This window comes from Lagopus leucura, unplaced genomic scaffold (genome assembly GCF_019238085.1).
Source record: "Lagopus leucura isolate 7727_CA_CO unplaced genomic scaffold, USGS_WTPT01 Super-Scaffold_100030, whole genome shotgun sequence".
In the NCBI taxonomy this organism is placed as follows: domain Eukaryota; kingdom Metazoa; phylum Chordata; class Aves; order Galliformes; family Phasianidae; genus Lagopus; species Lagopus leucura.
Window position 1 is genome coordinate 174,559 of NW_024962281.1, and position 26,006 is coordinate 200,564.

General features: G+C 40.2%; 1 protein-coding gene across 1 annotated transcript; it reads left to right on the forward strand.

The window, feature by feature from the left end:
- Positions 1-2,739: 2,739 nt before the first annotated feature.
- Positions 2,740-24,996, forward strand: JAKMIP2 (janus kinase and microtubule interacting protein 2). The gene is made up of 20 exons (XM_042881510.1): positions 2,740-2,868; positions 4,085-4,582; positions 5,787-5,996; positions 7,091-7,189; positions 9,223-9,369; positions 10,513-10,653; positions 11,602-11,658; positions 11,859-11,978; positions 12,426-12,554; positions 13,359-13,442; positions 13,729-13,791; positions 15,642-15,740; positions 16,956-17,054; positions 17,362-17,415; positions 18,224-18,289; positions 18,648-18,716; positions 19,688-19,765; positions 20,640-20,843; positions 21,814-21,879; positions 24,802-24,996. The coding sequence occupies exons 1-20, from the start codon at positions 2,740-2,742 to the stop codon at positions 24,883-24,885; spliced, it is 2,496 nt and encodes an 831-aa protein (XP_042737444.1). The 3' UTR covers positions 24,886-24,996.
- The last annotated feature ends 1,010 nt before the right edge of the window (positions 24,997-26,006 follow it).

The window sequence follows — 26,006 nt, forward strand, 5'->3', positions numbered from 1 at the left end:
CATGCAAACGCACAGAGATGTCCAAATTTGTTACCCTTATGGTAGCTGGTGTACTTTCTAGTCAATAAAGAATACGTTTCTAACTCTTGTGGACATGGGGTGATGGGAAGTCCTAGGAGAAGGATATTTGGCATGAAGTCATTTATGCTGCGCGTGTTTGAGATGCATTAACCATTAAGGGATGCCAAGGAAGCACAGTGAATAGCTGCTAAGGCCGTTTGTCTCTTTCTGTACAGACAGATGTTTTTTTGGATACCATATGTCGCTTAGATCTCCTGGAGGATGCAGCCTGCTGAAGGGGCCATATATTTTCCTTTTTCTCTTCAAAAGTAATGTGTGTGAGGAGAATGCTTACTGCAAGTGGAGGCCATCTATGTATTTCATGACTGTGTGTGCAGTACTTACAAGATGTCCAGCAGATCTCCTAAATGACCAATAACAACAGTTTCCTCTGTGAAGGGTAGTTTTACACTAGTGAAGGTTTTGATTACTAAAAAGAAATGCAAATCTTAACATAGGCCCTTACTGTGCCAGAATAATTTGTGAAGGGTGCACGTAGACTTAAGGTAGAGATGCCACTTAGAAAGAAATCTTCTCTGACCTCCTTGGCAAGTAGATCCTGCTGCTTCAGCAGAAAATAACAGTAGTATTGACCTGCAGTGGGAATCTGTGCTGCTACCTCTCCTTGTGCTGGAGTGTTGATAGAGCCCAGCTCTTGCCGATCATCTGTTTTGCTCTTATAAACTGAAAGGTTTGTGCTCTGTCAGGAGTGCAGCTTCTGCCTACAGGACTTTGTGGACCAGCCCCTCTGTGCTCTAGTTCTGCCAGGGTTACAATGTGGGACCTCAATTTAGTAAGGACTAGTTCTTCTGTTCCTAGGTGAAAAACTGCCGGTAATGGTTTAACTGCAGTAATGGTTTGCTGTGATTAATTCAAGAAATAACGAAAGCAAAAATCTAGCCCTTCATTAATAATATAAAGGATGTGCTGAAAGAACGTGAAAGTTACACTGATTACAGAGTTCTCTTCATTAATTATGAACCCACCTAAGTGAGATGATTATTACAGATTTGCAAAGTAAGTCACTGTCTTAAGCAGAATAGCCAAAGTTACAAACCAAAACAGTGAGTGGAAGGGGTAGGAAAAAGAACCTGGAAGTTGTGCGCCTTGGTGTCTTCTCTACCCATAAGATCACACTGTGTTCCAGAACAGCTTCCAGCTCACATTGCATTACAGCAGGGTTTCTTAAGTGCTGCTGCAGACAGCCAGTCTCACCACAGTGTGGTCCGCAACATATGTTCAATACGTATTTCCACCCATTTTCCTAGAGTGGTCTGGAGCAGATCTCAAGGGCCCAAACCTCAAACTAGATTAATAAAGGACCCTTATTACAGTCTCCCTACAGATCTGTATGCTTGAATCCAACAGCATACACACTTCTTTCTGTGACATAAAAGCAACTCTTTGTAAATCAGTAGGCATAACTCAAGCTGGAAAAGAGTATCAATCTGTGTCAGACTGCATTCCAAGATTCTTGGAAGCAGCTTAGCAAGGAGGGAATTAGGCCACTTGAAGAGGCAAGGTGTGCAAACAACTGACAGATCTGACAGCGAGGGTTACACTGTGTGATAGGTACTGTTCCTGGAAACTCAACCACGTTGAGTTTCTTTCCGTTTTTTTAAGTCTATAAGTGCAGACTCAGAGATGGCCGGAGAGTGACTTTGAAGACTCTGCCTGTGCTTAGCATGTTAAAGCAACCCTAAAGGTGCTCATTTGGTCTGTGTATCGATGGGCGGGATATGTGGTGTTGCCAGACCCTTGGCTGATGCAGGGAATGCTCCTACAGTGGAGCAGGGACGCCTTCAAAATGTTCTAGACCTACCAGCTCATCTGTGTTTTAGTGTGCTGTTCACGAAGCTTCCCAATCTGCATATCTTACTGATGTGATTGTGTTTAAACTTACTGCATCAGTTTGGCTAAGGTTGGAATTTTCTCCAAAATTTGGCTGAGGGACACTGTTGATGGAGTCTCCTTTGCAAAATGGCAAAGGAGACAAATTCTAGCCTGGCTGGGGGTTTTGCATATCATTTTTTTTCTCTGCTTCTAAGGAAACTCGAATGGTGGTGAGAATGTCAGTGCTTTTCTCTTCCTGTAGCAGTTTGTAGAATTGTTGCGTGAAAGCCTGAATTTGGGAGGCTTGAAGATTGCAAGGGATTGGGAAGGGCAAGAGGAAGAGATTGTTGATAGAACCTTTGGACTAAAATGCCTGTTCCATCATGATCCCAAACTGTAAGGCTCGAATTAAATGACCTGTCCTCTCCAGTTCTGTAGTCTCGATAGCTTTAATCCTTATTGTAAACAAATTTGTATCTTCTTTGCATGCTGTGCCTTTATGAGAAAAGGGAAAGAGTATGTACGAAATCTCTACTAGTATGTCAGACTTGCATGCAGAAGCCTGGTTGTGCTGGCATCTCCCTTGTAGGTTTTCAGACAAAGACTGCAGTGTTTTGAGAAATGAGCTATCCTGTGTTCTGTAACCATGTGAACTGTCATGCTGCAACGTCCACTGGCAAATAATAGTATGTCTAATTTCTTGCAGGGCTTCCAAAGCAGCTGAGGACAGAACCTTAAGGAATGCCATGCAGTAAGTGCTAAACAAACTGGCACAGAGAGGATCAAAAAAGATGGCAGTCTGTATTTGAAATAATTAAACATACGGACTCTCACTGATAAGAAATCATGTCCAAAAAAGGACGTAGCAAAGGCGAAAAGCCTGAGGCACTGATTGTAGCCCTACAGGCTGCCAATGAGGAACTCAGGACCAAGCTAACGGACATCCAAATTGAGCTGCATCAGGAGAAATCTAAGGTGAGTGAGGGTTTGGTTTTAAATAAGTGTCTGCACTGAAGGAAAGAAATGTGGGGAAAACAGTAGAACAGAAATCAAGAGATGCAGCAAAACTCTTCTCTTGAACAACAGTTTGATGTTCCTTCACTGGAAAAGATTTCTTTTTACTGAGGTACAAATTCAAGCAGCCTCGGGCCTTACAGTGAAGCATTATGCCTTTTGTAACATCTTTGCCCGTGTTCCAATTAGTGATTTTTTTCATCTTATCTGCTCAAATTGTTTCTAAGTATACTGTTTTTAAAAAATTCCAGTGCCTAGAAGTTGTATAGTGTTGCTGTTTTGAATGACTGCTTATTTCAGTAAAATATATCTCTATTTCAAAGTTGAGTGAAGTAGTCCTTAAGTGTACAGCATGAAAGTCCATATGGACCTTTGTAATCCTTCTGCAGTACAGACCAACTCTGTCATGTGCACTAAGGTATGTATGCATTGTTTCAGGCTTGTTCAGGTACCAGTGATCTGCCAGCTTTTCAGTATGATATCTAAACTTCCTTAAAAATCAACTGAGTATTATGTGTAGGTGCACGTAGGATTGTGCTGTAAAAGTGCTCAGAGGTCTCTAGTTGGGCTTAGACATATATTAGTGTAAATGTATTGAAGGCTGCTCTGTAACTTTGATTCCAAACATATGGACAAATAACTTAAAAGTTGTTTATATTAAATAGCAACAAAGAACAATCCTTGTAACGACCAGTGAAGCACACTTTTCTTTAGTTTCATGTCCAAGAGCTGACTACCTTAAAGTTTCACTTATGATTAAGAACATCTACAAAAGACTAGATGTTTTCTGGATGTTCAGATTTGCAGCACGCACTTTCATCTGACTTCCTACAGTCATGAATCACATGAAATCTGTATGAATCTTGCTATTGCCAAGCCTTCTACTTCTCTGAGGAATTTGGTTGAAATTAACAGTTGAGTTAGAAAGCTGTTAGTCAAATGTCTATACAAGGACTTATTTCTTAAGGAAAAGCTGAAGTATTTATCTTCAGTAAAGACATTGCAGTATCTAAGTGAAGACTTCAGGAGTTGGCCTGTATTTTGTTGGAGGAGGATGGAGGAACAACTGGGGTCTGCCGGAAGCCCTTTCTTATTCTGACATGGCTGTGTGTCCAAGTGAGCTTGTTTTGGTAGCAGTATCTTGGTAGCAGTTGACTCTCATTTTATTTCAACTTAGATTGCTAAACTTGAAAGAGAGAAGACTCAAGAAACAAAGCGTATCCGTGAAGTGGAGCAGCGCAAGCAAACTGTGCAAATCACAGAGCTAAAAGCCAAACTCCATGAGGAGAAAATGAAAGAGCTGCAGGCTGTGAGGGAGAACCTCATCAAACAGCATGAGCAGGAGATGACACGAATGGTGAAAGTCCGAGACAGTGAAATCCAGCGTCTCAAGTCAGCGTTGTGTGCCCTGCGGGATGGCAGCAGCGATAAAGTAAGGACAGCCCTGACTATTGAGGCTCGTGAAGAGGCCAGAAAACAGTTTGACTCTGAGCGCCTTAAGCTTCTGCAGGAAATTACTGAACTTAAGTCTGCCAAAAAGCAGGTAGATGAGGCCTTGAACAATATGATCCAAGCTGACAAGATCAAAGCAGGTGATCTTCGAAGTGAGCACCAGTCTCACCAGGAAGCCATTTCTAAGATCAAGTGGGAGAGTGAGAGGGATATTCGCCGCCTGGTTAGTAACCCTTCCCTGCACCAAAACATCTCATGTATTTTATTCTGTAGTGAGATTGTCTCCTTTGCTTTTCAATTTTTTGGTGAATCTTAGAACTCTGCAAAGCAGCTCAGTCTGAAGAAGTAACGAAAACCTCATGTTGCTGTATCTCTGTGGCTGATAGCTCACAGTGAGTCAGTTAGAGCAACCACTGGGTGGGCAGCTAATACCACAGAGTAATGGTGATTGATTTCATCAAGACCTTGGCTTGCCAAGATCCTAATATATCTGCCATGCAAAATATTAGAAAATACATCTGCACTTGAAGTTATTAGTTTCTTTAACCCTTATGTTAGTGTCTTAAACACATCAAATCATGGCAAGAGGGAAGAGACCTTTTGCTTTGGTCTTACCATAGCATTCAGTGAATTCATACTAATGAGAATGGGTAAAAAGAACCTATACCAGTAGTAGCGCAAGTGGCTGTGTTTTTTGTATAGCTAGGGAACTGGGCCTGCTTGCAATATTGGAACATTTGGCATGAAAACTGACAGTTCAGTAGAAGGAAACAGTGATGTAAATACTGTCAGGAGTGGTATTTTTGATTTTAAAGCATTGTGGTTGAACACTGATAGGGAGCTATGCACCCCCCACTCACACATTCACCTCTCCTCTGCTCCCACAGTGAGGGGGTAGAAATAATCGTATAGTAACAAGTTATAAAAAACATTGAGGTAAGGAGAGTTTAAGAAGTAAAAGAGGAAAAGATTAAAAATAAATAAATAAATAAAATTCTAAAAACCAAGAAGAAGAAATGCAAATGATGCAAAACACAGTTGCTCACCTCTGGCTGACCAATGCCCGTTCAGTCATTAAGGCATGGCAGCCCCAGCTTAGTCTTCCTAGTTTTACTGTTGAGCACAGTGTCAACATGGTATGGGTATCCCTTTGGCCAGTTTGAGTCAGCCGTCCTGGCTGTGTCCCCTCCCATTTTGCACATCACATTGTGCTCAGTTTTGCTTTGTGTAAGGCTATCAAAGCTGTTACTGCAATGGTGTACAGTGCGGCTGACACCTTGGAGTATATTATTTTCAAGCCTGGGTGGTAAGACTTAGCAGATTTAAGTGGTGAACACTAGTAAATCCTATTGTACTATATTCACTGAGGCTGAAGTGCTTTTGTTTTTACACACTTAACATTGTTGCTCTTGTGCTTTTCTCATCAGATGGATGAGATCAAGGCTAAAGATAGGATCATATTTTCCTTGGAGAAAGAACTGGAGACACAAACAGGCTATGTGCAGAAGCTGCAGCTGCAGAAAGAAGCTCTGGATGAACAGCTTTTCCTGGTGAAAGAGGCAGAGTGTAACATGAGCAGTCCCAAGAGGGAGATCCCAGGAAGGGCCGGAGATGGCTCAGAGCACTGCAGCAGCCCTGTATGCAGGTTTTACTGACTTCTACACAACGTTTCTCTTGCTTAAATGTTGTCTTGGCCCCTGGGAAAACGTTTAAAAAATCAGTACTGCTTTGAAAGTATTGATTGATGAACATAACTATCCGGATAGCCTGCATCCTCAAAAACAAACAAATTGGGAAGATGGGCAGAGAGAAGGCTGTGGGGAACCTAGGAGATTTGGAGAGTACCTCCTATTTCTGTCTTGCTTTATGCATGTGCAGCTATTGCTGTCATTCACAAGTGTAGCAGATATGCAAATTCATGGCCCGAAATAGTGATGGAACATGTGGTGGGAAGGCATGGCCAACCCAGGGGAGTTCAGGTGTATGCAATGTGCCTGATTGGGTGGAAGTGGTGAAACCAGGATCCACCCCTTCCCAGACCTCATTTAAGGGTTGGCAGTGGAGGTGAGGGGATCTCACTGGAGAGCCCTGCATATGAGGCCTTCCAATGATAAGCAGCCTTTTATTTTATTTTTTTTTCTTTTTTTTGTGTCCGTGGCTGCTGTCTTTGTTCTTGTCCTTGTTTGCTGCAGCCGAAGTCTTTGTCACCCTGCTATTCTGCACTTCCCATCACGTTACAGCATTACAACAAGGAATGCAGCTCCTTGTGACTAAGCACAGTATTTACCCAATAAGTGTGTATGCATGCGCGTTTTTACATATACGTGAATGAGGAAGAAGAAGGTAAAGAAAGTTGATACTGTAAGGGGTGTCCTTACTTTTTTGCCTCACTTAGTGGCCCAGCAGTGTATAGGAAAAATCAATTGAGACTAGAATATTTCAGCTTTGGGGTTTTTTCCCCCCCTGTAATAATAGTTAAAAAAAAAAAAAAAAAAGCATCAGGATCTTTTTACTATTTTTTAGAAGTAAAATTTTTTAATCTTAAAATTTTCCCAAAAGTAGATGTTTTCTTCTCCCAAAAACTCATTTTTGCCAAGATGTGTGATCTTCTAAAAACAAATAACAAGTACAATTTGTTGGTTGTGTTGACTGGTATGTAGCTTTGGGTGATTGTTTTCCCAAATGTGTTTTGAAGAATCAGTAATTGTGTTATGTTGTTACTGATGAACAGGACTTGCGCAGGAACCAGAAGAGGATAGCTGAGTTGAATGCAACAATCCGGAAACTGGAAGACAGGAACACGTTATTGGTTGATGAACGAAATGAACTGGTATGTGAGCTTTGTGCCGTCAGATAGGGGAGGCCAGGAACTGTAGGGCAGATGAGGAGAGGATTCTCCAAGCATGTGGTAAATGTGCCTTTTCTATCCATTGGGATTGTCTCCTAGGGCACTTGGGGTGGCTTTTCACTCCAGAATTACTGAGTAATCTCAGTAAAGTTATATCAGGGCGAAAATCACAATGGAAGAGTCTTGTTGGTTTCTGTGTGACTGCGTTCCTTCCTTGACCTTCTCAAGAGTTCAGGAGCATACAACAGTATATGGTGATGTAAATCACATGATGCCTGTAGTCCTATACTTGAGAAGAGACAAGAATCAGCTATAGATAGAATGGACAACGGTAAACTGATTTCTGTATCTGATTTACTCTTAGGTGGTGATTTGATCACTCAGTGTTTTTACTTCCATGATTAAGAATGAGGGTGCTGAAATTCGATTCTGATATTTTATTTATTTTGTTCTTCAGATAGGAGTCTCGGTGCACTCCTTTCATATCAGTATGGCTGGCTTGAGCCTCCTCAATATTTTTAAATTAATATTTTCAAAATAACAAGTTTGTAGTAACAGTAGAAATGTGTTCACATGCCTCTCTTCAATTAGGAAAAGCTCTCAGATTTCTGCAATACTGAATAGTTTGTAGCTGTCTCATGCCATTAAATCTTCAGCCTATTTTTTCACAGAAAAAAACTTTTTTTTAAAAAAAAGGCTTCAAAATTCTATCTTGCATAATGTGACTATAAAGAATACATACTAAATGTGGGCAGGAACTGTTGGAAATACCATGTTGTAAGGTGAGTCACAGCCTGAACCACTGATGGAGCACCTGGGAAAGGACCGGTCAGCCCTGTGAGCACAGGTGCAGCAATTTACCTGTGGGACAGGAAGGGGTGGAGCCTGGCTGCTCCTCTCTTAGATCTCACTTAAGGGCTGACTGCCAGTGAGCCAGGATCTCTGGTTGGAGTTCCCTCCCTTGTGAAGTCTTTCCTGTTTGCCTAGGTCTTTGGAGATGGTGAGCACCTTTCCTTTGTAATGTGGTTCCATCCATGCTTGTCCCTTTGCTCTTACACTCCTATATCCCCTTCTACCACGTTAATCTTTCTGATTGTAGCACGTGTGCTTTGAGATACAATCAGACTGGCAATAGCTTTCTTCATTCGTAGGGTAAGGCAGGTAGTTTTGCCAACAGTGATGCTGTTGGAAGATGTAACCACCTCCTACCAGCTCCTCCCTTTCCTGTTAGCAGAAGGGGTCTTCAGGCACTTGCTAGCTTCAAGCAAAATCAATGGGTAAGATGATATGATGATAAAAGGAAACGTGCTTAACTCCTTAACAGCTACAGGGAACTCTCTCAGTTTTTTTTAGGGCAGAACTGCATCAGGCAGGAACTTCCTAGTGATAAATGGTAATACAGAGCTGATTCTTGCATTCATTAAGTAGATAATCTGAGCACACATCATCTTCTTTATCCTTCCTTAGGAAAAGAAACGTTGTGTATTAACACTGGGTTTTACCAGACAGAGCTAATTTTGTGGAGGAAAAGAACTTGGTTGAGACTCTAGCTGTATTAATACTGGGACTTCCAAAGATGCCATAAGATACTTTGCTTACTTTGTAGTTTAAATGACTTTTAGTCAATATTTGTTCACTCAAACATTCATTGTGCATATGCATAAGTTCCTACGTAAATCTGTCTTTTGATGAGAAAGTCCATGAGTTTCTTGAAGATAAAACACGGGTCTTGGTTTCATTTACAGTTCTTGCAGCAGCTTTGCAGTTATCTGATAGTGTGTCAGTTTTCTTCATCTCTATAAGTGAGTTTTCCAGTTGATAGAACTATCAGCAAAAACATAAGCATTGCTAGGGTAGCTTTGCCAGTTCCAGTAATCACTTTGCTTGGTGTTTTAGTGTGACGGGAGTCCTATAGGGAAGATTAACAAAAAATATTTCTCACAAAAGAGAACTATAGCTCTTATTTGGACTACTTACCATTATTAATTGCTACAAATCAATTGTTATCAATTCAGCTGAAGCGTGTCCGAGAAGCTGAAAAACAATGTAAACCTCTCCTGGAGAAGAACAAGTGCCTCACAAAGAGAAATGATGAACTGATGCAGTCTTTGCAGCGCATAGAAGATAAACTCAAAGCAGTCACTAAAGAAAACATAGAAATGGTCAGTATTGAAGAGAAAATTGCATATTACTGCATGATATATGTCTGTTCTGGTGGAAACGTTTGCATGGTGAGTGCATACATGTGTGTGTACTACTATGGACAAGATACAGCAATGGTTAGGTTTGTGCATAATAGCCTTACATAATGTTGTCTATTATGCTTGTGTGCAGTATTTTTGAGTGAACACATAAAATCAGTCTTTAATATCCTGAAAACTATATTTGAGGCTGAATTAGAAGTTGTATTGAGTTATGTTCTACTCTACAGGGCTAATCAATTTTAAGACTCTGCAATTCACCCATGCCTGGAAGACAGGTACACTTATTGCAGACATTACAAATTAGAATTCTTTTTCCATGGCAGTCGTGGATGGCAAATCACAGCCCCTTGGCCTCTCTCACAGCAAGCAGGAGAGACTTTAGTGATCATGCATTAGACATCAGGGGACAGCACCACCAGTGCATATGGGTGCGCATGGCAACTTAGCTCCGCTATCAAGAGTTGCCATCTGTTTTTAGTAGTGTAGATGCACAAATTATGCAAGTTAGCCGGCTGTGGGTGGCTGGAATAATATTCTTGGGCTATAGGTGTTTTCCACACGTGCTCAGAGCAGGCAGCACACAGTGTTCTAGTTAAAATAGTTATGGTGCCTCATTATTTCCCCTTCCTCTTCTTTTGGCAGGATACGAGTTTTTCACAAAGCTGAAATGTCCAGTTGCTCACTGTATATGGTCAGTTGAGGGGTATCAGCAAATGCGTGGGGACATGGAGCAGATACTACTGGGATGTCCCCTGGACAGGAGATAAATGTATTTGCCATGCGGTGGGCCTCTGAATGCATGTGACTTTTAAGGGGTAGAAGCTAGATTACCACAAAATAAATAGATATAAGTCCGTATTGTTCTTCAAGCAGAACTCAGCCTTTCTGTGCTGCTTTGTTGTTAAGAACTGCTTGTGGTTTATAAAACTTGTATAGCTGATACTATGAATTATAAAATTACAAGTTATACAAATTATTTAGCAGAAGCATATTAATATGATGGTACATTCTAAATGAAAAGCTCCACTTAATTTATAACTGAATGTTTGTTTTTCTTGTTTAATTGCTGGATCTTATTTTATCTATGTCTTCTTACCACAGAGAGAAAAAATGACATCGCATCCTCCACTAAAGAAACTAAAATCTCTCAATGACCTGGATCAGGCTAATGAAGAACAAGAAACAGAATTTTTAAAGCTTCAGGTCATAGAACAGCAGAACATAATTGATGAGTTAACAAGGGTACGTCCAGAACACCAGGAAATTAGCAGGAATTCCTGTACAAAGTTAACTGCCACTAGTATTTCATATTATGAATAGAGTTCTGAGGTTTCATATCTTCCTTGCTCTTAACACCTATGTAGCTTTAGAAGTCAGAGTGTGTTGGTGTGGATTAACTGCTTTTTTAATGGGATGTTGTCTCTGCAACTTGAAAATGTGACATTTATGTGTGAACTGAGCTGTAGAAATGAACAGACTGAACAGTGGAGCTCAGGAACATACACACACGTTTGCAAGGCAGGGCTGTGACAAGCTGGCGTATGAGGTAACCATGCTGCTATTAAAATCTTCTTGGAGAAGAAAAACGCATGCACACAACGCAGTGCCCTTTGTGTGCTGGGAAAGAGCATGGTGCTAGTGGTTCTCTAGTTCTTATGTTGTATCCTTTAACACTGACAATCCCTTTTTCAGATAACTTTGCATTTTGTTGAGGGAAGGAGAAAGATACTCCAAAGCAGGCTGTTTCTTCTCCTAAGGCACCATTGCTAGAAGTGGTGAAATCAACATGTGTATCTCTTAATAACTCTGAGACAGAGGAAGCACCACCTTTGCAGTGAAGGCAGTTTGCTTCCCATTATGAACCCAAATGGGTGCCCTGTGAAAGCCTCCTGGTGACTTTCACAGGAAATTGATCAGTGTCTGTGGTCTGACAGCCGCCTGCCAAGGCAGCTACACAACAGCAGGGGCTGCTTTTCTGCTATTCCCTCTTCATCAAGTGATTTTCAGCTGGCAGACAGATTTAGGTATGAATCTTCCCTTCTACCTGGAATCATATTGCTTCTGAAAAATATAGCAGTCAGTGGAAAAGCAGTGACTTATCTCATCTGTAGGTCTAACGTTCTGGGGCTGCAAACAAAAGAAGATAGAGGTAAAAATTGAGTCCAATAACTTTTCAATCTCACTTTCTAGGACAGGGAAAAACTCATTCGTCGCAGAAGGAGTAAAAGGAGTTCAAAGCCAATTAAGGTAAGAGGAAAAATTATGAATTAAAAAAAGATATGTAAAAGTTGATTGGCATCTTCTGTTCTTGTGGTTTTTTGTTTTTTTTTTGTTGGATTCAGATTCCTTTTACTGGTAATAGGGCTTGAAACTAATCCTTCTCCAAATTAGAAACCCATACTGGCCATTTCCAGGCAGTTTCAGAAACCATGTTTTTCCTTCTTTAGAGACACGTGATAGACACAGTTTTGGGGTATGATGATGATTCTATGGACTCTGAAACATCCTCAGTGGCCTCATACAGAACAGACAGAACACCAGCAACTCCGGATGATGATCTGGATGAGGTAAGATCTGACTCGATTTCCATAGGCAAGGACAAATCTTCAAATGATTCTGACTTCCAAAGCAAGTGACCTGGGTTTTATTGCTGCATATTGGATGGCAAGTTCTTCATTAAATTCGGCCTCATTTTCATATACTCAAATACTGGGAAGTTCTCTCAAAGTCTAGTCCATAGACTCTACAGCTATGACTTCATTGCAGTCTGAGGTGACTTCTTCCCTCTCATCTCCCAAGAAAATGAACTTGTCACGCTTCTTTTTAGCTTAAAGACACATAATTCAATTAATTCTACATCCTTATCACTTCTCATTACAGCAGGATCACCATAAAAGCTGTTCTAAATCAAGATCTGTAAACCAACTAATGTGTTTAATATCTTACACTTGCATTCTTTGCTTTGGTAGTGCTGTGCAGTCTAGTGCTTAGGCGTGTCCTTTCTCTTTCCTCAGAGTTTAGCTGCAGAAGAATCAGAGCTGCGGTTTCGACAGTTGACAAAGGAATATCAGGCCCTGCAGAGAGCTTATGCACTACTGCAAGAGCAAACAGGAGGCGTCATAGATGCTGAAAGAGAAGCCAAGGTCAGTAGCGGTCTGAGAGGCAAAGCGTTTCATTACTATCAGAATGTTTTGATTTCTCATAGTGGCATGCAAGGAAAAGGAGATAAATATTCATGGCCGTCTATCTGTTGCATTTCACTCATTGGCAAGTATATTTCAAGAGAGTGATGACTGAAGATGGACACAATTGCTTTGTTTACTAGGGTCTGTTCCCTGGCTGTTTCAAACCCTTGCGTTTAGACAGACGTGTCAAAGCAGCCGCTTCTGTAGTTTGGCACAGAGTCACAGGAATGGTCTCCTGTTTTGCCCAGGTGTGAAGGGTTTGGATTTGTGTGTGTGAATGGAGGCCTATGTTTTTCCATAAAGGCATAAATTGCACCAACTTTAGAAATACCCACCTGAATGCAGCTTTTTTTCCCCTTTTCTTCTTTTCTGTATCTGTGGCTGCTGCGTTTGGGCTTGTCCTCACTTGTTGCAGCTGAAGTCTTTGCCATCCTGCTATTGCTGCTATACTTTCCATTGCATTGTAGTGTTACAGGCTCTTACTAGGGTCTTTGAGTAGAGCTTCACACTGAATATCTGGCCTTCCATTGCTCTGCTCCAGTTTAAGACATGTTTATTAACAGACTTGAGTGGAACTGCTGCTCTGTCCCCTTTTGCCATCTGTATGCATATGTAAGGTGACACAAATATTACAGAGCTTTGTAGTGATTACTCATTCCGTAGAAATAATGGTGTAGATCCAGACTATTTTGTTTTTCATTTTTTTATGTCAGTTACATTGCTGTTTTGGTTGTTGCTGAATGCTGTGTTTGACTTCGACAGGCTCAGGAGCAGCTCCAGGCAGAAGTCCAGAGATACAAAGCCAAAATAGAAGATTTGGAGAAAACTTTAGCACAAAAAGGACAGGTAAGCACCTCTTGTATATTTTGTTTTTCCTGTTTTGTATCTTCACTCTGTTTAGAATACACCTAGCACAATTTAATTATAGACTTCCCCAAGATGTAATGTCTCTGCTAATAAGCAGGCAGGTATAGTGTGCTTAGAAGCCTTGCTAAAGCTTGCTAAACTAATATGCTGTTGTTTTGTGATCCATGATTTGTTTATGTAGGATTTTAAAACCTGAGTATTGTGGTTCCAATTTTCAGCCTTGTGAGGTTTGATTATTCTGTAACAGAACTGCTTCATTCAACAGGATTCCCATTGGGTGGAAGACAAACAGCTTTTCATTAAGAGGAACCAAGAGCTTTTAGACAAGGTACGTTCCTGAGTTTTGCATGTCTGGAGACTCAGGGGAGGTTATGTTATTGCTCTCTATGGCTACCTGAAGGAAGGTTACAGTAAGGTTGGGGTTGGCCTCTTCTCCAATGTAGCTAGTGATATAGATAGAGGGAATGGCCTCAAGCTGTGCCAGGAGAGATTGAGGTTAGGATGTTAGGAAAAGGTACTTCTCCAACAGACTGATCAGGTGCTGCTATGGCCTGTCCAGGGAGTTACTGACTGGGAGTGTTCAAGAAATGTTCAGATGTTGGACTGAGGGACATGGTTTAGTGAGAAATACTGATGATAGGTGGACAGTTGGACTGGATGATCGTGGAGGTCTTATCCAACCTTGGTGATGATTGTGTTCACTCTGTAGTGTAATCTTGATCCTAAAATACACCTTTTGGATGTTTACTCTAGTGTTTACAAGAATAGTGTATGGATAGCACAGTGTATTTGAATATGAACAGGATATACAGATAGAGTGATGTAGATAGATATGGCCTCTCCAGCACTGATAAGACACTGTTGGTAGTAGTTCTTGATGATCCTAGTCTAAGACTTGGAAGTTTTGCTCAGCATTACAGCTCTGCTGTTAACATTGTGCTGTTGCAGCATTGTTTCAAAGAGTTTGCTGATGCTGCCTCAACAGGACAATCAGAGCTGAGCTTCTTGATATGAAATGGCAGCAGAAATGAAGTCATCCTCTAACATCAGGACTTCTGTACTCCTGGTCTCAGTATAGTCCGTATGTTTGTTTGTTTGTTTTTTTAAGGGCTTGAGTCACCCCTAGGTCCTGTGAACTTGAACTGCTCTTTTACTTGGAGCATTTACGTGTGCATATGTATATCCATATATTTGTATGTATGCATTTTTAGTCATGCAATATAAGCCCATGAAGGACCTTAGCATTGCTTGCGTATCACCAACAGTTACAGCAGTGGCTGTACGTATGACTGCCATCAGCATGAGGCCGTTAACACCCAGCAATGGATCTCCTAACTTCTTTCACCTCTCTAGATAGGGCATCCTAGCTGTGTTTCTTCCCTTCCATAAACAAGTCTTATAAGTCTCCAGTCCTGTGTCATACTTCCCCAGCCAGATGAATTGACCCAAGGGGGCTCATTTGGGAGCAGGTTGATACAGATCAACTGTCCTGGTATTGGCTCCACTCGGGAAACCTCATTGCAAAATATGGATCCTGGCACTGGCCAGAGACTTGTGGAAGGGAGCAGGCTATAGGGGATCAGTGGTGGAACTGTCCAGAGCAATGAAGTTGTATCTAATTGGCCAGTGCATGTTATTCACATCTATTTGCTAATTGACAGAACTGTTCTTGAGGAGTGCTCGAATGAGATAGGATAGCTGCTCAAGTAACTGCATCCAGAGACAGTTGTCCTTGTGTGCCGAAAGCCCAGGACCTCCTCCAAGGCAGGACCAGGTGTTCCTGATAGGTGCTTATCCAAGCTGTTTGCAGAGTCCTCTAAGTCTGTACAGTTCCCCTCCAAACCATCTATTCCAGTGCTTTACCATGAGAGCAATGCACATTATAGTTAATACAGACTAATCTAATAGCTAGCTTGATGTTTCCATCAGCCTTCCCACTGATGTTCGCTAGGATTGGATTGCTTTAGGAAAACCTTCAATGTGAGCATTTTATGATGTTTAGCAAGGTGAGCAGAAGTTCACCTGTAAATTATAAACTCTGAGTTAACGTGGCAGCTAGAGAATCATCTCTAGAGGTTTGGATTTTACACTGCCTATGCTGTCCGAACTGTTACGTGACAAATACTCAGTGTCTCATGTAACAGTCATGCAGATAATGAATTTATGTATATCTATTAGATAGAAAAACTGGAAGCAGAAAACAACCGTCTGCAACAGGAGCTACAGGATGCCCGGGACCAGAATGAGCTGCTGGAGTTCCGCAACCTGGAGCTGGAGGTAGTGATGTTCTGCTTGCAGTAGAGCTGGTAGCAGATGAAACCAATTCACTCACACTGGACACCAACTTTGACTGTTTACACCAACACTGTAATGATATGATTGAGAAACTAATCAGTGCAAGCACGTTTATTTGCAGTTTGTGGGAATATGTGGGCTCTAGTGTCCTGGAAACAGTAAGCTCCGTACTTGACTCATTTTGGTCCGAGCCAGATGCCTAGTAAGCAAGGCTAATCTTAGCTGATTAACTTTGGTGTGGCTGTGCAAAGTTATCATACTTGTAGGTATGTTTTCTTCTAATACTTCAGAGCGGTCTGTTGTCAGCATGCTTTGTCCTTATTGCTGGCCTGGAGGATATATGCACAGTGCTGGCCAGAATCTATTACAATTAACAGAAATGAATTGGATTGAAATGACCCAGTGAACAAGATTTAAACTCCATCCTCATGTACTTTACTTAGGGCTGCATCCTAGTTGGCAGCCAAAATTGCTGCTGATATCCAGTTGTGGGTTTTTTTGTTTGTGAGCTTGTTTGTTTATTTTCTCATGGAAATGAAGAATTGAATTAAATGCTCACAAGCCAGAAGTGTATTTCAAGGTGAAATTTAATCTTGTGTGCTTGCCTGACTAAGAAAAGGAATGTGAAATAACATCTTCAGATTTTTATTTTTCTTTGGCCTTTTAAAATAGGTGTTTGTAGGTTTTAGGCAGTAAAGGTGTATAAACAGCTATGTTTATCAATTTCCTTGAACCTACTGCTTTCCATGAGTAGTAGAACATGTGATGTGAGGATGGGCAAGGATGTAATCCAAGTATCCTTGTAGTCTTAAGTAAAATATTTGCTCGTAAAGGTAGTACTATCAGCAGTGTATAGTTTTTTTTTCAACACTTTACTGAGCAAATCACTTTAAATGACAGTCTTAGCTGACGACAGACAACTTGCAAACATACGTAATTCATCAAATAAATAACGTGCCATAAAATAATTAATTGGAATTTAGGATCCTATGCTACTCTGCACTCTATTCTTAGCCTGGAGTCCTGCCATTAGATGTTACCAGCAGTTGTCAAATGCTGATGTAACGCTTTTCTCTTACTGTGAGGAGACTAAGTTTGTGGAGCATGATATAAACAGTAGCCGTGGCATTTGCTGAGTTCTCTACGCATCTCATTCATGCTAACATGCTCTCTGGTGTTGTCTTCATGAATATTCAGGAAAGAGAGAGACGGTCCCCACCATTTAATCTTCAAATTCACCCATTCTCAGACGGTGTGAGTGCTCTACAGATATACTGCATGAAGGAAGGGGTGAAGGTAAGTCAGTTTCATTGGGCAGGGCTCACTACAGGAGTGGCTGATGCTGTCCGTGTAATCACTTACATTGATCTCTGCAAATAACTCCAGTAAATTTTCAGGTTTAATCAGTCTAATGAAACTTGTTTGACATATGGAGTTGTAGTTGTAGTTTTCAGTATGATTACAAAACCTGGTGCAAAAGCAATTGAAATCAGTGTGTGTTGCATTTCCATGTTTTATCTCAACGTTTTTCATAGGAAGGACAAATAATGCAGACATGATAAAAATGTGCATGCCTTGCCTTTATCTTATTTTCTGTTTGCAGGATGTCAGCATCCCAGACCTCATAAAACAATTAGACATCCTAGGTGATAATGGGGTAAGTTAAGAGGGAGATATTTTCTCTTTACAAGCTACATTCTGTACAGAGGATAAGTGAAACCTGTAACTGACTGTTTTCTAAGGTATTTGTTAAATCATGTAATATTGGAATTGTTCCTCTAGAGAACATATACCTTTAACTTTAGCTTTTGTTGGACCTCTATAATCAGAGGATTTGTAACAAAGCAGTAGCTTTAACAACTGGTTTAGTAGACTGGGAAGAATGCGTGTCCAGAGGCCAAATGACATCTGGAACCAGGCCTGACTGCAATCCAGGCACTCAGCAAAAACTTGTGATGAATTAGTTTGGCAGTATAAGCCCACCACATCTTCATCATGTCTAGGATTTCTCTGAAAGAAGTTTCATAAATAGGCAAGAAATACCAAACGCTGTGTGGCTTTCTAAGCAGACATTGCCCACTTTAATCATCCTTGTGAAAGAGAATATCCTCTATCTGTGGTCAACATTAGATATGCCTTAAGAGTGCATAAGAAGTAGTAAAAGAAGGATCGTGATTATCTCTGTGTGTACTGAAACAGATGAGCTTTAGCTTAATTGTTTTTCAAGAAGTTATGGAAATTTGGTTTAGAGAAACTACCCCAAAGGCAAATGGGTCTAACTTTAGATTTCTCCTGAGGTGCAGCAGTGTGAAAACATAGTCCATAGCTTGCAAAGAAATAAAGCATTCTTCTTTCTTTTATGTTAGCAGACCCGGGACATTTTGATGTAGACCTAGTGTGTATAGCATGGATAATCTGTATCCATGTAGGAAACTAGGACTAATTTTTATTCCTTCTCTTCACAGAATTTAAGAAATGAGGAGCAAGTGGCTATAATTCAGGCTTCCACTGTGTTGTCTTTGGCAGAAAAGGTAAAATGTGTGCTTGCTTTTCTCAAGTCTTATCTAATGACTCATATAATGCTGTCAATTTTCAGCTCTGTTGTTGGAAATATAATCAAACTTTCTAGTATAGGAGGCAATTTCTTGGAAAAAGAAAACCCTGCTAGCAGTATTTTATATTAGTGTGCATCAACTAGAGATTTTGCAAGGATAGGAATACCTTAATGTAAATGTAATCACAGTCTCAAACACCTTGCTAAAGTGGCAGAGATGTTAGATTTACCAGACACGAGCAATGTGGTCAGAATAGCTGGAAATACAAAGTAAAATAAAACATTACTTGCCTAGAAAACACAGCAGGTTACAGCTCTCATTCTTTTGCCTGCAGTGGATTCAGCAGATTGAGGGAGCTGAGGCTGCTCTGCACCAGAAGATGATGGAACTGGAGAGCGATATGGTAGGCAGACTTTCTTTGAATGACTTCTTAGAAATATGTCACACTTGACGTGCCACAAGCTATTAAAAACTGGTCTTTTGGCAAAACACGTATGGAGGCTTTCTGTGATTATTAGTGAATCCATAAAGTTTCTGTTTCATGTGCAACAGCAGAATAAAGGAAAGAGAAATAGTTGACATTTGAGAACTTTTTTTATTAAGATAACTGTTTATTAAAAAATACAAAGACTCAGATGCTGCTTGGTGATTTTCAGAGATGTAAGTGACCATACTCTTTGCCTTAATGTTAAACTTAAACAATTAAAGTTTAAAAGTTAGTAGTGGTACTGCATTTTATTCTCTATAGATAAGTGGGAAATAATTTTCATGCTGTTTTATTTCATTGTGCTTTAAGCCTATATAATCTTTAAGGTAAAACACTCACAGATCAACTTGCTACAGTACTTTTATACTACTCTTATTCTAGTTAGTGGAAGTCTTTTAAAATTAGCCTACCAGCATGAGTTGGCATGTCCATACTTAAGTTGATTAAGCTTAAGTTGAGGACTTAAACGCAGCATCTTTCTCCAAATAACATGGTCATGAAAATGCCTGATTCAGTTCCTGTTCAGCTGATTGCACTCTCACACTTATTCCAAAATAAGAAGATCAACAGAAGGTGTTGTCCATGCCTCCAGAGCTGCTGTCTGCACAAAAACTGAAATGCTACTACTGAAATGCTAAGCAGCACCACTAAGAAAAGAGATTATAGATTTAGCTTTATGTAGGAGATGTATTATCATGAAAAGCAAACACAGCTGTTTTTGTTCCTACTCTTCTATCTGAGATAGCCAAATACGAATAACCCTGCAGTGTCAGCTGTAGATCAGTCTTCTAGTCCTACCTAAGTCAGATATCTGTTGATTTAATAAAACTTCCCAAGCATTTTGAGTAACTAACTCATTTTTCTGTCCAAATGATCCTTTGTTGTAGGAGCAATTTTGCAAAATAAAAGGTTATTTGGAGGAAGAACTAGACTACAGGAAGCAAGCTCTTGACCAGGCATACATGGTATGTACAAAGGAAGTGCTACAGCATACATTGGTTCGCACTGTAGTGCGACACAGGCTCCATCTGGATCAAGAAGAGAGGTTTTTGCTTTCCTCTTGGTATCTTTTATCTGACACACTACCCATGCATCTGCAACACTTCAAAGGGGCGCCTAGGATTTGCTGGCACATCATAAAAAGGCAGAGCTCCTGAAGTCCAAAACTCTTCTGTCATCTGAAGGCAGATGTTGCTCATTAATGTCAACATGTCCAAATGGAGTCAGTGCAATCAACTAGAACTCAGATCTGGAATCTTAGAGGGCCCATTTTGTGTATGCCATAGCAAGAAGATGATGTGCCGCAAAGAGCGAGATTTCCTGCTGTAAAACACTGCTGTACCAAATTCTGATACGTAGGTCTGGTAACCAGCCACACAAGTTCAGCATATTTGGTTTGTCAGTTAATGGCAATACTCATGACTAGCAGCGTTAAGAGCAAAATTAGTCTAGCACTGACTTTCAGTCTGTCTTGTTTTAAGACTTATTTCTAGTGCAGTGGGTCAGCTTTAGAGTTGGTGAAATATTCATCTTTTTAATTGCAATTATAACATACATATGAAAGTTTTGTCCAACTCCTGATCATCACTATAACCACTTAAAAAAAAAAAGTCACCAAGAGATGTCAGTGACAGTATTAGAATACCATGCAAATAAAAGTGCGCGCTTTTTTGGTTTAAGCATTGGGCCCTTCTGTAAGTTCTGCTTGTCACACTCCTGCATGTTTGAGCACAGGGGCCATCATGCAGGTGCCTCAATCTGCCACAACTCCCTGTCCTCCCTTTTTTAAAAAAAAAAAAAGTTCTGTCTCTAACTGACTTTTGGTATTGCATCGACCAGAGGATCCAGGAGCTTGAGGCCACCTTGTACAATGCTTTGCAGCAAGAAACGGTGATAAAGTTTGGAGAACTGCTCACTGAAAAACAGCAGGAAGAGCTCAGGACAGCAGTAGAAAAGCTAAGACGCCAGATGCTGAGGAAAAGCAGAGAATATGATTGCCAGATTCTTCAGGAGAGGATGGAGCTGCTCCAGCAGGCTCATCAGGTAAAAAGAAAAAAGCACATGTGTATCTATGCAGTTTTGCAGTGTAAGAGTAAAAACTGAGGCCAAATCTGGGCAGGCTCCAGGTCACAGGCATGCCTGACATCTAGTTTCCTGAGTTGTTTTATACTTCATGTCTTTACTGTGCACATAAACCCTTAATATTAGCTCATGGAGTGGTCTTTAGAAGTATTTTGAGTCTTAAAATTCTAATCCAAGCAGTTTTCATCCTTAAAAGTGGCTGCCGTAGTTATTGGACTTGTCTCAGTAGGAACTGCATAAATTGTACTGGTGCATGTCGCGTAGGAGAAGTATCTTTTTCCTGCTACTTCTGGGTTTCTCCTGGTTACTGGCCATCTGTCATAGGCTCTGGCTAAGTAGAAAAAAGTCACAAAGACTCAAGGTCTCATTTTTGTAGTCTGTAACTCTGTGGGATCATTCTTCCCATTGTGCTAAACTTCTAAGTTGTATTACGCAGTTTTTGTAGAAGTATCTATCTCTGTTAAAACCACATTGAGTATGAGTTTAGCACACCCAGCTAACCACAGAATTAGTGTTAGCCATAAACATTTAACACTTCACATCTGATAACATTTTAGTCCTTTTTTAATACATCATACTGTGAGAAATCTTAATTTTGATATATTTCTAACAGTATAATCACAACTGTACACTTTCCATATCTTTACCACAGGATTAGTAAAATCAATACTATCAAACATCCACTGTTGATGCTAATTCCCAGTGTTTTGAGGATGCAGTAAAATACACACAACATCATGTTTTGAGTGGTCATACGTGAGGTAAAGTCACTGTTAGGCAGGGCTAGTGGCTAGAATCGTGCTGCTCCATAAGTTCATACCTGCCAGAGAAGTGAACTCGTTAATTTCTGGGCTTTTGTCACTTCAGATGTTCGGTTGCTTTCAGCTGAGCAGAGCTACTGAGTCTAGTTGCTTTCTTTTCTAATTTCCAGAGGATCCGAGATTTAGAAGACAAAACTGACATCCAAAAGAGACAAATTAAGGACTTGGAGGAAAAGGTTGGTTTTGTTTTGTTTCTGAAGCAGGCTTGTTTTGAAAGTAATGACCTAATTCTTTTGAACTACATGGATTTCTTTTTATACCTAATCGGCTGTACATTTTAGTGCTTTTCTACTATGCCTTTTCTCAGTTTTTGCCTTTTAGTGTATTCTGACTTTAATCTTAGAGTCTCTTCCACAACAGATTGTTTCATTTTAGGAAATAAATTCTGAACACTTTTTAATTATGGTGAATGATACTGGGCCAAATGTTGAAACCTTTATTTGGTGGTGAGAGGCTGTCTTGGTCTCCAAGCAGTACATCCATTAAGGCAGGGTGATGGTAGTGAGCAGGAAGGAGCAAATGAAGCTCAGTGAAGGTACAGAGACTGTCCTTTGGGAACTCAGGTTCTAATGCTGTCTTGTTTACTGAAGTTTGCAATTGATTATGCAATATGAATGCAGTACCAGAATCTTGCTCCTGGCCGACCTGTCAAGTTGCATATCTACATTCTCCCTATATATACACAAAGATACACATAAATATATACAGAGCTGTGCTGCTTTTTTCTTTGTCACATTAACTTGTCTTAATTCTTGATAGGTTAGATAGGATTGCTGAAGAAAGATCAGTGTGGGCGCATCATAATCTTACCATTGATGTATTTTCTAGGAATGCTGTACTGATGTAAGATGTATCTCCAGTGAGAGTTTTGCCCATGTAGTCGTATTAGTGAAGATCAAAGTACATATGTGAGCTATAACCATGGCTTTATCAGTACAGTGACTGTAGTGCCAATGAGCCCCCCCAGTTTGTATTATGTTCCTTAAGTGAAACAAATGAGTTCAGTGTAAAACTTGATATACGTAATTCCTTCCACTTTTCTGTCAGTATTTTCATGACACAAGAACTCGGTGTCTGTCTTTCTTGAGTATACAACATGGAAATATTTCATAATCTGTAATGAAAATCAAAACAAAAATAAAATTTATGCAGTGGTCATATGGAGACCTTGAGTACGAGACTCTTTAGTGTCAGTATTCCACAGAATTTTTTATTCATAAAAATTCACATTCCAGGAGATCATTCATGATTAAAATGACACATCCAATTTTTTCAAAGTATAATGGTTAGGTTTTGATATTGTATAACACTGTGTATACTTACAGTTGCAGGTTATTTCCAGCATAAATGACAGGCACTGTTTTTTTTTTTTAACCTACTTTAAAATACTGCTCATGCTAGTTTTGATGTCCAGCTTTGTGTCTTCCATCATTCCACAGTGGCTTACAGTGACAGCTGTATCTCAGGCTTTCAATATGGTGCAAATTCTAGTTTGCCACCAAAATAAATCACATCTGTTTGTAATGTGGCACTTTGAGATGTAACTAGGGAAATACAGTCTATTCTGAACATAGAATTACTTTACTTGTCCTTCAGAGTGCAAAAATAACTAATCCTGGTGCTTACAATGCCATGACTTCTTATTTTTATGCTGTCTTTTTCTTCTGCAGTTTCTATTTCTATTCTTGTTCTTCTCTCTTGCCTTTATTCTTTGGCCTTGATGTCAATGTGCCTCTTGAAAAGGTAAGACTATGTTATTTTTCTCCTCAAATCTGGTACTTCTTGCGCTGTGCTGAGGATCAGACTTTGTGTGTTCTGTGCACGTTCAGAGTCAGGAATCTGGGAAGTTGTTGTCAATTTGTAATTTGTAAGTTCATTGTGGAGAGTGATCACTGCTGATCTAACAGATGGCGTTGCAGCCAGACCAACACTGTCCAACATTCTTGTAAATGAACTGACAAAGCTTGCTAATTATACTACGCCATTTGTAATTGCAAAAACTAAAGCCAACAGGAATTTCATAATATCAAATAATTAAGAGAACAGCAGGTAAAATTCACTGTGCCATCTCAGTTTCTGGTTCTTAGAATTACCAAGATGAATACCATTAGGGTGATCTTTGCAAAAGTGCTTGACTTTCACTGGATGTATGTTGACTTTATTAACCTTACAGGAGACTTCAAACAGATCTATAATAAAACAACAACAAAAACTTACAGCACCTCCTTGAAATAGACATAAGGAACAATCCGATAATGAGAAAACTTTGGTTTTGTTGGAGCGCTGCTCCAGTTTGTCCTTTAACAGTCTCTCAACTCTTAGAGCAAACTGATACAATTGCAGATGATTCCTTCTGGATTCTTTTTCTGACAGGATTAGGCACAGCTCATTGCTGTTCTTTTGAGATTAGGATGGACAAGCATTTGAAACAAGTTCAGAATGCAATGTGTGTGAATGAAGCCGTATGCAGCATATTTAGCATCCAGACCAGAATTCTCTTGCTCCTTCTGGGAGTTTACTATCTGCATTTTTTTGGTGCTTGTGTATGTACATTTTCACTTGCGATTGCATAAAGTCTGGTCTACCTCAGTCTCACACTCAGTGAGTTTTACCATGTGGATTTTAACGCTGAGGAAGCAAAGAAAAACTAAGCTGTTTTCTCCCACACTTCAAATCTGAAACCCGGAATTCTTTTCCATATTACAGGAAAGATTTCCTTGAACCAGAAGTAGTCTGCATTTGACTCATTACTGAATCAGCCAAAGTCCTAGATTTGGGGTAAAACCACAAATGTATCACCTGCTGTCATATCTGGTAAATTTTAGGCAACTTTGGTACAAGAGTTACTGACACTGACAGTTTTCCATGGACTGATGTGTAACTATTTGCCTGAGGATACCTGTGGGAACTTCTGTTGACCAGAAGGCTGTACTCTGTAGTGTCCAATAGATGGGGAGCAGAAACAGTCTGCCAAGTTAGCTGGTAATATAAGAAAAAAATCCTTTCACCTTTCTGATAGATTCTGTTTGTCAGCTGGATAGGTAGGCAGCGAACTTATCACTTATCTGATACAGATGTTCTTTTTCTTATACTTTTAGAGCACCCGGCCACACAGATTTGTCCCTAGAAAAGCAAATGCTTCCAACCCCCCAATGAAGAGAACCTTGTTTACATCTGTTTAAGAAAAACAAAAAAACAAATGAACAACCTGTAGCCAAGACCACAACCACCTTGTATTTTAAAGCCATCACTCAAGATTCGTTAACGGACAGTTCCTGTCTAAAGCTATGATATATGCTGCATCTAATGAAGTTCTATATGTTGAAATTACAAAAGGGGAAGAAATATAAACTGTCAACCTACTTTGCTAAAGAAAAACTTAAATGGAATCAGCAAGGATCCGCTTCCAGCTGATTGAGTCAGAGTGTGTCTTGGGCATGGAACCAAAGTTACAACAGAAAAATCTATCCCTGCTGTGCAGGGCAGTTGTTTAAATCTGATATCCCACAAACAGATAAATAAGAGGAAAGAGCAGGAGAAACGCTTAGGCTGTGCAGAGAGATGCTGACCATAAGGTGTTCTGTTCGAACTGTCGGACTTTCTCACTGCAGGGAGACTCTTTCTCTCTCCCTTTGGTGTTCACCTCAGGAACAATGACAGCTGCAATGTGGGGGCAAAAAAAAAAGGAGAAATGTATTCTGGCTTATTGCACTGTGGGCAGGACAAACCACCATGTTTTGTATTTGAGGTCATTATAAGGCGCCATTGTACATGGCAGAGGAAGGGAAGAATCAGATGTGGGGCATAAGGAATATTTCTGGCAGAGTTGTCTTATCTCTTCATACTCCATGCATGAAGAAAAGCCTGTCCTTTGTCAGATACTTCTCAGACTTCCATATTTGGTTTCATTAAAAGAATAATATGCTGAGGAGCACTGGATTGAACTTACAGTGTGGCTTCTGAGAAGATGTGTTCAAGGGGAAAGGAAAGAAAGCAGTCCCCAGTGTCTATGTTGTATGATCCTCAGAGCATCAGCTTTCAGATATTTTGTTCCAGCCTTGATCCTACTGAGCATAAGAAGCCCTTATAAATATTTTGGTTTGGCTTGTCAAATGGATTTTGTTAGCTGGCTTCTTGACCAAGAATGCGTTTACCAAATAGTGGGGAAAGCCATGTGAAGGCATCTTTACTAGATATGAGAAGTAGTGTCATTAGTCCATTTAGATATTACCATAATAACTAGAAGTCATTTCCATTTCAAAGCATTATGTATCTCTTTCTCGACCAAGTCTGGAACCCAGTC

Coding starts and splice junctions, on each gene's coding strand:
- JAKMIP2 (XM_042881510.1), top strand. CDS start 2,740: ATGTCCAAAAAAGGACGTAGCAAAGGCGAAAAGCCTGAGGCACTGATT. Junction 4,583..5,786: donor AGAGGGATATTCGCCGCCTG/GTTAGTAACCCT, acceptor TTTTCTCATCAG/ATGGATGAGATCAAGGCTAA. Junction 18,717..19,687: donor TGGAACTGGAGAGCGATATG/GTAGGCAGACTT, acceptor CCTTTGTTGTAG/GAGCAATTTTGCAAAATAAA.